This window comes from Eurytemora carolleeae, unplaced genomic scaffold (assembly GCF_000591075.1).
Source record: "Eurytemora carolleeae unplaced genomic scaffold, Eaff_2.0 scaffold241, whole genome shotgun sequence".
Classification (NCBI taxonomy): Eukaryota; Metazoa; Arthropoda; class Copepoda; order Calanoida; family Temoridae; genus Eurytemora; species Eurytemora carolleeae.
The window spans coordinates 86627-97335 of NW_019396172.1; the positions used below are offsets into that span (position 1 = coordinate 86627).

Below are 10709 nucleotides of genomic sequence, written 5' to 3' on the forward strand. Positions count from 1 at the left end.
TGCAGGTCCATACTAGACAGAGAATAGACATTTATTTACCTTGTACTTCTTCAAGCTTTTTAACCAAAACCGGTTTCCTTTTTTAGTTTTAATGTGATAATTCCGTGTAAATCTACGTTTAAAAAATAAAAGACTGTATATTGCAGCCGGGGAGGGTCGACTGGTTTGCCAAGGAGCAGATATTATTGGAACAACCTGTACTGGAGCTGCTAAACACCGTCAACTCCTCCACCAGCTTAACCCAAAGTAGAGATGGGCACATTCAGCAACTCGTTTGTTGTTCGTGTTTTTCTGTTGTTTAGTAAAATTTGAATACTTTCGACAGCTGAATCTTTTTTCATTTTCCTTCTTTTTGTTCGTTTTTAAATTGTACGTTCGTTCAGTGAATTCGTTCGTTTTGTAAAATTGTTTGTTCACAAACGATTCCGAAAATATGTTCACAAAAAAACATTTAGAAAAGACAATAGTTTTTTTATTTTTCTGAACTATCCCTTAGTTTGTTCATAGATCGTTAATTTTCCTGATGGACACAATTTCGTTCGACAACGAAAACTATGCCCATCTCTAACCCTAGAATAGTTCTGGTGGAGGAGGCCGGGGAGATGATGGAGAGTCAGCTGATTGCCTCCATCCCCCCTTCCTCTACGCATATCATCATGATAGGGGACCATCAACAGCTTAGACCACAGGTACAACTACAGACAATTCATTTCACACAAATTAGCGGCGAGCTTTGTGTTATTTAAGGGACTCGACTGTGTCAGTGTAATTTCAAGTAATTTTAAGATCAAGTGACGTTAATTGTGGTTTCTCTACTCAAGTGACTTGCGCAATTCTACTGCAGAGAAAACATACAGAATAAAGGTTTTAAGATGAGATGAGATGAGATGAGATGAGATGAGAGGAGATGAGATGAGATGAGATGAGATGAGATGAGATGAGATGAGATGAGATGAGATGAGATGAGATGAGAATTGGGCATTGCCTCAATGCAATGATGGATACTTGAAATTACGCTTGCAGTCCCTTTTTGAAAGTACACATGTTAAATTAGGAAGTAAACTAAGCCATTCTAATCGGTTAAAAATGTAATTTAAAACAAAAATGCAATTTTTTTAAATTTGAATAATTTTTTTGTAGGTTGGATCTCCTGAACTTGCCAAGTCTGAATCTCATGACATATCTCTGTTTGAGAGATTGATTATCTGTGGGTTCCCCTTCTCCTGTCTTTTAACCCAGCACAGGATGGTTCCTCTCCTCTCTTCTCTCCTGTCTCCGATATATCCAGGTCTCCGAAACCATCCGGAGGTAGAACGGAGAGGACGGATTCCAGGGTTAGTTTCTCCGCTCTTCTTCATCAATCATTTACATGCTGAACACCAATCTCAGGTATTAGCTCGTATTAAAAAGGGATTGTTCAGACATTTGGGAAAGTTGGAAGGAGCCAATTAATTTATAGTAGTTATGTATTTATATTCAAACACAAAAGACAAAATAATAATGTTCAGATAAAAACAAAACACAAAAGAAAATTTAATATTGGCCAATTGAAATTTTAATGTTTAATAATTTTGTTCTGATCGATATTTGAACCGATAATACGTTTCCTATTACAACTCCTTGGTTTCGCAATACTAGAAAAAAGGCAATTTTTCTTAACAGACTTATTAGCATTGGAAATTATTTTAAGTTTATTTCTCTAAGACACCAAATAAGACAAAATTATGTTATGAAACAGATAATTTGCATCATTGTTCCAGGATCACTCCTATGTTTACTGACAGTTTAGGCCCAAATTTGGTGTGGGATCTGGCTTGGCCCCTATACTTGTATGGTTTTTCAAAATGTTATATTCTAGGGTGGCAGTAGAACAAACAAATTCGAGGCAGAGTTTTGTGTAGCACTTGTTCAATATCTAGTTCTTCAAGGCATACAGCCTTCTAGGATATCCGTCCTTACAAGGGATGTGTCTGTTCATCCTTTTGAAATCGGCTCAAGAGGATATATCTCACCATCAAATAAGGCGATTCTAAAGAAACTGCGTAAGTTCTGCAAACCCAGTGTTAGTTTCAAAGCAATGTGTGAAAATTTATCAAGCCTTGCTGTACTGTCATCATACCACATTTTTAGAAAACGAAAAACACTAGACTGGGACCAAGAAACCCCTTTTCTGAAAACCACCTCTGAATAGCTGAACTATACTCATGCTAAAAGTCTTGTATTGCACCTTTTTTGGCAAACCCTGTCAATTTTAAAATGCGATATTCAGAGAAAAGAGTATTAGTTTGTAAACTTTTATATTGTTTAATGTAATTTTGCTTTAGACAAATATAAATGATAAATAATATATTTATATATATATGAGCGAAGAGCCTTATTATAGAGATTAATAAAAATTACATAGCTTAGTATACATAGAACTGGATTTCAGAATACGTACATTACAATGTAAACTTTACAGAGGCCATTTTTTTCTTAACAATACAGGATCACCGGCCACTAAATATATTTACAAGATTGAAATTTAAACTACTGCGGTCATGTGATTTTAAACCTGATTACCGACCAAAAATTCTTTTAATATTTGGGTAACTCTGTAATATATATTTTACAACTCGAAATGCTTGATCAAAAACTGTTTAAAATTCCTGAATCACACATCTAGTAATAGATGTGTATGTTGTATTTTCAGTGTACAATATACCTTTATGACATTGTATAATTTAACAAAAGGATTGAATTCTCCGTGTCAGCGTATCATCATTATTTAATCAAACCTGTTTAAACCCTTTCAGCAACACATTACTTATTAATCTATAACTTTTTATTCATTTCTATATATTACTGTTGTAATTTCTGTTTTTTGTTTGTTTGTTTGTCCGATCATAACTCAGGAACCCCTAAACCGATTTTCCTCAAATTTTGATTAGGGAACTCGAAAGACCCACGTGAATGTTCTTAGCTTGGTTTTGAGATTTCAAGTTGAGTGGGTCGACTTTAAACGGGAAAAATAGCTAAAATTATGATTTAGGACAACTAATGGGACTAACTATGATCTGCCTAGGTCACGCTGGGTTCCCAATCTGGATATTATAAAGTATCATAGTTATTACAATATTTCAACTTTTGTTGATCTTTATGATTTTTAAGAATACATTGTATAATGTTCATTCTCGTACTTATAAGAATTGTTATAAATACATCTTTTTTCATTTTTGGTAATATTTGCTTGAAAATTCTGTAGTTCTTGTTCCCAAAATCTAAGATTTATCCTTTTCAACCCTTTTTAACAAATTAAAACAAAAATATTATATTTTGATAGTTTATATATAGAAGAACAAATGTGTTTTGGAGAATTTAAACTGATATCATCATGAGAAATACAAAGTTAAGATCTGAAAATATTAAAGTTCATGTCACTTTTTGTCTCAAGATAATTTGATAATTAGGAAGTAATAATGGGATTCCAAATTGTTACAAAGGAGTCATGAAGTTGCCAAACTAAAATTATCCTTATGTGTAGATTGTAGAATAACATTGCCAAGACCCCCCAACCCATGGCTCCGCCCCCGACTCCGCCCCTTCTCTAGATCAGACAAGAGTGGGCGGAAGATTGCTTTCTGTATCTAATTTTTATCTTTCAGAATTCAGTCTCATCCTTAATGCAAGATCATTCAAGGAACTCATGCTCCTAGACATAGATTTTACAGATAGGACAGCAGATATTGTTCTAGTTATAGATTATACAGATAGGACAACATATAGTTCTAGACATAGGTTATACATATATGACAACAGATATAGTTTTAGACATAGATTATAAAGATAGGACAACAGATATAGTTCTAGACATAGATTATACAGATAGGACAGCAGAAGTTCTAGCCATAGATTAACCAGATATGGCTCTAGTCATAGATTTTACAGATTGGACAACAGATATAGTTCTTGGCATATCACAGTACATTTTGAAGGCTAATAAAACCATTTTTAATTGCTTTAAGGAGTTTAACTCATTTTTTTATTTATCTTATCTTTCGGAGATTTGACCTGATTTGAAGGGGGGGGGAATTGTTCCTGGTTTTCCTTTTAAAAATCATTTAATCATAATATCTTTCTAAATTAAGAAGGGAATACTATTTTTTAAGAAGGGATGCCAAGGCCAATGACTTATTAGGAAATTACATGCTCCTGAAAACGGGTTCATCTCAACTGAACCGATTTTTGCCAACTGAAAAGTTGCCAGCCAAGAATGATCTTATTATCATATTTGTACATTAAATCGATCGGTCATGGTTTATTTACTCACAATACTAGTGAATCAAACATTTAGTCGTATTTAACGATAATGTTAATAATAATGTTTTGTTGTTGTTGTATAGCCGTCTTTGTAAACAATTTTTCCCGGAAAATGTTTACTAATCAGTAAATAATGGAAAACATGAAATGCATTTCTGATAATCTAACCAAAAATTCAATGCACTTCTGTACATTTTTACTTATTATTCGTAATAAAAAGCTTTGTTATGATGTACAAAATTAAATTTAATTAACTGAAAATATACGCAGATTCAACAGTCTTTATCCCTGGCAAGTTGTAACTTTCGATCACAAATATAACTTTTCTCTTTCTTTATTTATTCTGTTTTTGTAAAAAAGTAAAAAAAGAAAACTTTGGAAGTTGTAGATAGTTAAAAAAAGACCAAAAACTGTAGATTATTAAAAGTTAGACCAAAAACTGTAGATAGTTAAAATATAGACCAAAAACTGTAGATAGTTAAAATAAAGACCAAAAACTGTAGATTGTTAAAAGTTAGACCAAAAACTGTAGATAGTTAAAATATAGCCCAAAAACTGTAGATAGTTAAAATATAGACCAAAAACTGTAGATAGTTAAAATATAGACCAAAACCTGTAGATTGTTAAAATATAAACCAAAACTAAACCAAAAACTGTAGATGGTTAAAATATAGACGAAAACTATAGATTGTTAAAATATAAATCAAAAACTATAGACGGTTAAAATATAGACAAAAACTATAGGTTGTTAAAATATAAACCAAAAACTGTAGATTGTTAAAATATAAACCAAAACTAAACCAAAAACTGTAGATGGTTAAAATATAGACGAAAACTAAAGATTGTTAAAATATAAACCAAAATTAAAATATAAACCAAAACTAAACCAAAAACTGTAGATGGTTAAAATATAGACGAAAACTAAAGATTGTTAAAATATAAACCAAAAACTATAGATAGTTAAAATATAGCCCAAAAACTGTAGATTGTTAAAATATATCCCAAAAACTGTAGATAGTTAAAATATAAACCAAAAACTGTAGATTGTTAAAATATAGCCCAAAAACTATAGATAGTTAAAATATAGCCCAAAAACTGTAGATAGTTAAAATATAAACCAAAAACTGTAGATAGTTAAAATGTAAACCAAAAACTGTAGATAGTTAAAATATGAACCAAAAACTGTAGATTGTTAAAGTATAGCCCAAAAACTGTAGATTGTTAAAATATAAACCAAAAACTGTAGATAGTTAAAATATAAACCAAAAACTGTAGATTGTTAAAATATAGCCCAAAAACTGTAGATTGTTAAAATATAAACCAAAAACTGTAGATAGTTAAAATATAGACCAAAAACTATAGATAGTTAAAATATAAACTAAAAACTATAGATAGTTGAAATATAAACCAAAAACTGTAAATTGTTAAAATATAGACCAACAACTGTAGATTGTTAAAATATAAACCAAAAACTGTAAATAGTTAAAATATAGACCAAAAACTTCAAATGGTTAAAATATAGACCAAAAGCGATTGAATTGAAATGTGTGTTGATATTTTGAATTTTGCCTCGTAACGTACTCTGAATACACTCCAGCAGATGTCATCTAGGGTCATAGTTTAGAAAATAGAACCTTAACCTTTTCATACTCAGGGGCAAGGGCGTATACAGGAATTTGTCGAGGTGGGGTTACCATTTCTCAACTTTTCAGGGGGGGGGGGGGGAGAAGAGAAGCCTCTGTTGGGGGACTTGATACCCCCTAGGGTCTTATTTTTCACTTATCCCGGGTAGGCTACTCAGATCCTGTAGCCTCCCCCCTAACCCTGTTTATGCCCCTGTACAGGAGTATTGAAACTATATCATGCTTAAACCCGTCCTAATCTTATATCTAACAATGCATTTACGTTTTACGTTGATTGTTGATACTAATCTTGACTCAAATACATTTTCATATCTAAACCATAACACTTGAATCTAGAAGTAAGGATAAGGTCAAATTTAAGCAAAATTACTGGTACTGATTTTTTACCTCGTAGCTCCTGTAGATTTGATTTCACATGCAAATTTGATTGTATCAGGTTGATTGTATCCCTGTATCTAGACTTATTCTATCCCTGTATCTAGGTTGATTGTATCCCTGTATCCTGTATCTAGACTTATTCTATCCTTGTATCTAGGTTGATTGTATCCCTGTATCCTGTATCTAGACTTGTTCTATCCCTGTATTTAGGTTGATTGTATCCCTGTATCCTGTATCTAGACTTATTTTATCCCTGTATCTAGGTTGATTGTATCCCTGTATCCTGTATCTAGACTTATTTTATCCCTGTATCTAGGTTGATTGTATCCCTGTATCCTGTATCTAGACTTATTCTATCCCTGTATCTAGGTTGATTGTATCCCTGTATCCTGTATCTAGACTTATTCTATCCCTGTATCTAGGTTGATTGTATCCCTGTATCCTGTATCTAGACTTATTCTATCCCTGTATCTAGGTTGATTGTATCCCTGTATCCTGTATCTAGACTTATTCTATCCCTGNTCAATTTTTTTTTTTTTAGGAAATAAAGAGTTTTCTGCATTATCGATTTTGATTTGAGGGTTATTCCGGTGTCTATCTGTTCATCGTCAGAATATTGTTCCTATCCGACAACAACCATTTATATATGTATTTATATCTTTGTGTGTGAATAAATCTTTATAATAAAAAAAAAATTACGCGAAGATTTTTGCTGGTTTATTTATCACGTCCAACTAAAATAAATTTTGCGTAATATTGAAATATGTTATGTTTTCAATTTTCTACTCCTCTTGTTTATCCTCTATGTAACTGGATAAATTAGCTTTTCCCATACTTGAGTGTAAAATTAAAATTAGAGACGCTATGAGACCACAACGTCGCGTTGTCCCAATGCCGCATAAAGAAACTGAGTTCTAGTCTCAAACTCAAATTTTCGAATCCCTATATCTTTGCAATCTAATGGTGTAAATCTTTAATATTTCAAACTTAGATCAATTAGTTTAGCAGCATTCATTGTTTGAAATCTCAAATGTCTACGGTATTGGGTTGCAAAGGTAAAAAGATTAGGAACATTTTAGTTTGAGGCAAACTTGTCATTTTAACATTTAACTAACTTTAGTCTGTTCTTTTTCTAGTTGTTGTCCTTGTCAGGACATGATATTGTACGGTACAACACGAACTGTACTTGTACTGCCTTTGCCAGGACGAATCGTCTCCACACGTACATAAAGACTTTAAAATCCTTATATCCAGAGCTGCAATAAAAGTGAATAGTAAGGTCTAAACAAAATTGTGTATTAAGATATTTTTGAAAATATACACAAATAGGCCATTTGTAAATCACACGTCAAGTCAGTCAAACTAAAGTAAAATATTTGCAAGATTTTACATGTTTTCAATCATAATTCCTCCTATTGAAGAATTAAAGAATTTATGTCACCGGTTACATGCACTTTCCTCATCCTTGGGCCTAAAATTGAAACTAAAGGAGCTACGATGTCACAAAGACCTTCTTTTGTATAGCTCAGTGTGATTATGATGTTTAAAATAGAAACTGAATAAATGTTCCAATTTTTTTGGTACACCATGTAGGCAGGCATTTACTGCAAATTTGATGTTTGTTGAGATTATCCAAAATTCTTGACGCTTTTAATTAAAATATTGATTGGTTTGAGGCGGATACAGGGAGAGTGGCATCCTTTTAATGCATTTATTGTACGTGCGTCAAACTGCGTCACGTTACGAGTGAGGAAGATGCGTAACATGAGACGAGAGGATAATTCATATTCAATTTTAGTTCAAAGTAATTTATACTTTTCCATCTTAAGATTTAAAATTCAAGAGTCGGTCCGACACTTTAGCATAAAGTTACTTAGGAATGGTTGATAAACAAATAATTCCTATCATCTACCATGGCCCCCTCATCAATTGTTCGGTTAACATTGTGTACTGTTTTTTGTTACAAATTAGAAGAATTCTTTTTGAGGGTTTTCAGACTAATTTTTTTTTAATTTTAAAAATTGTTTCTGTTATTCATCTTAATTTTGTCCTAAATAGGGGTGCTTTGCAGGCTGTAAGTCAAAGAAATTGGAATACTAAAACTATAAAGCAATCTTCTATTCTTTGTGATTTTGTCTATAGTTGTATTAAATATGAAAAAATAGGAAACATGAAATAATGCAATTCAATTCTATTCTATATATATTTCTTATTCAATGTTACTTAAATAATGGTTTACAAGGTACCGATGTGAATCGAAAATGCTACTTTTTTATTTGTCTGAGGGTCACTTAACAATGATAATATCAGTCCTCCCTTAAATTAAGAGAAGGAAAAGATGCTTTTTGTTTGTTTGATCAGTTTTTAAAATGATAAGAAAAGAAGGGGGGACGTTCTTTTCCGGGTATTGTAGCCGTTAAATTCATAGGTATCATGATATTGATTAATGGTGGAATCAGATTAAATTCTTGGAGTATTTATAAATATATTTTCTAAAGAGATAAATTCTAAAACTTTAAATTAATGTCATTGCTTTGCACTTATTTTACATCTCTAAGTGTTTTTTTTACAATTTTTCAACTCCAAGTTTAGAAGAGTTTATATAGATATTATACCTCTAGGTGTTTTTACAATATTCCTACTCCAAGGTAAGAAGAGTACGTAAATATTTTATATTTCTAGATGTTTATATATGTTTTATATCTCTTGTTTTCAAATATTCCTACTCCAAGCTTAGATGAGTTTACATGTATTTTATATCTCTGTTTTACAATATTCCTACTCCAAGGTAAGAAGAGTACGTAAATATTTTATATTTCTAGATGTTTATATATGTTGTATATCTCTGTTTTACAATATTCCTACTCCAAGGTAAGAAGAGTACGTAAATATTTTATATTTCTAGATGTTTATATATGTTGTATATCTCTGTTTTACAATATTCCTACTCCAAGGTGAGAAGAGTTTATATGTATTTTATATCTTTAGTTTTACAATATTCCTACTCCAAGTTTAGATGAGTTTATATATATTTTATATCTCTAGTTTTACAATATTACTACTCGCAAGTTTAGAAAAGTTTACATATATTTTATATCTCTAGTTTTACAATTTTCCTACTCCAAGGTTATAAGAGTTTACATTTATTTTATATCTCTAGTTTCACACTATTCCTACTCCAAGTTTAGAAGAGTTTACATGTATTTTATATCTCGATGACTCAAAGTTTTATATTAAGGTTGCCTATGCTACAGACTAGGGTTAGAAACATGATTTTAAAAATTGAAGATATAAAGTTAGTTATATTGTATTAAGGTTTAGAAAAAGGGGCAACACAGGGTGGAATCTAGAAACTGTCAATATTTTGATAATATTTAAGAAATTCACTAAATCTGGTTTACCCTCTACAGCTGTGATATCTTGAACGTTTTCAAATTTATCCAATGCGTAAAAAGAAGGGTATAATTATGCTTGAAACATTATATATATAGCCAAGAACATAATGAGATAATGAACAATGTACTTAGGCAGTTAGACAGCTAGGCCTTGTCAAAAGTAAGTGCATACTTTTCAAAGCCTTTTCTTAAAAGAACATTCGGGGTGTATCAAAATACTAGAACAGTACTCTTCTTTGTGAAAATACAGGGTAAACGTTAAAATTGAGAATGAATAAACATTGGCAGTCATGAACCACATTGTGTTCGGTTTTTAAGTTAACGTGAAAAAATCCGCTAATAATCTTGGAAGATATTTTATTATCAAATACAACAAACGTGTTATAGTTGGTAACTGCCAGTTTAAAATGTATTCTAAGACACCCAGTTTGTATATGTTAATTGAAAGTATTAAACATGAAGGCATATATTGCCTATTTCTGAGAAAACTAGTTCCGCCCTTGGTAAGTTGGTACTAATATACTTGTGTATTTACATATTAGTATGGAGTGAAGATAATAGTGTTTAGCCCTCAGAGTAGTTTTATAGTAGAGGGTTCAACTCCAAATTTGGTTTGTTATCATCAGAGGCTCAGCTCCCACCCCCTGGATCAGTAAAATCTAGAGTTTCCAGGAGGTTTTCATGTTTTTTTGATTTATGTCGTCTCCGTATTCCAACGTGTTATGGGTATTGCTGTTGATCTTCTGGAGTAAAAGCAATAATATTTCTGTTACCCGAATTAGTTGGTCAGTGAATGTGCAATATTAAACACTGTTAGTCGCTGGAAGCTCTATATATCTCTATACTCCCTGGTTCAGCATATTCAAATATGCATATTTGTCATCATACTTGGTTCAGGATAATTTACCGGAAAATTGCAAGATATTAGATTCATGAATATAGTAAACCAAAATATTATGATTCATGATATTCTATTTCAGGGGCGTATTTGGGG

The 10709-nt window shown here is 31.7% G+C and overlaps 1 protein-coding gene across 1 annotated transcript in view; it reads left to right on the forward strand.

Moving 5' to 3' along the window:
• The window catches only part of LOC111697123 (NFX1-type zinc finger-containing protein 1), a 22334-nt gene that overhangs the window by 8436 nt on the left and 3189 nt on the right, over window positions 1-10709 (forward strand). The window contains exons 12-15 of the mRNA XM_023467014.1: window positions 147-246; window positions 575-689; window positions 1141-1389; window positions 1859-1972. Coding sequence (XP_023322782.1) covers window positions 147-246; window positions 575-689; window positions 1141-1389; window positions 1859-1972 — 578 coding nt within the window. The remainder of the gene's footprint in view (window positions 1-146; window positions 247-574; window positions 690-1140; window positions 1390-1858; window positions 1973-10709) is intronic.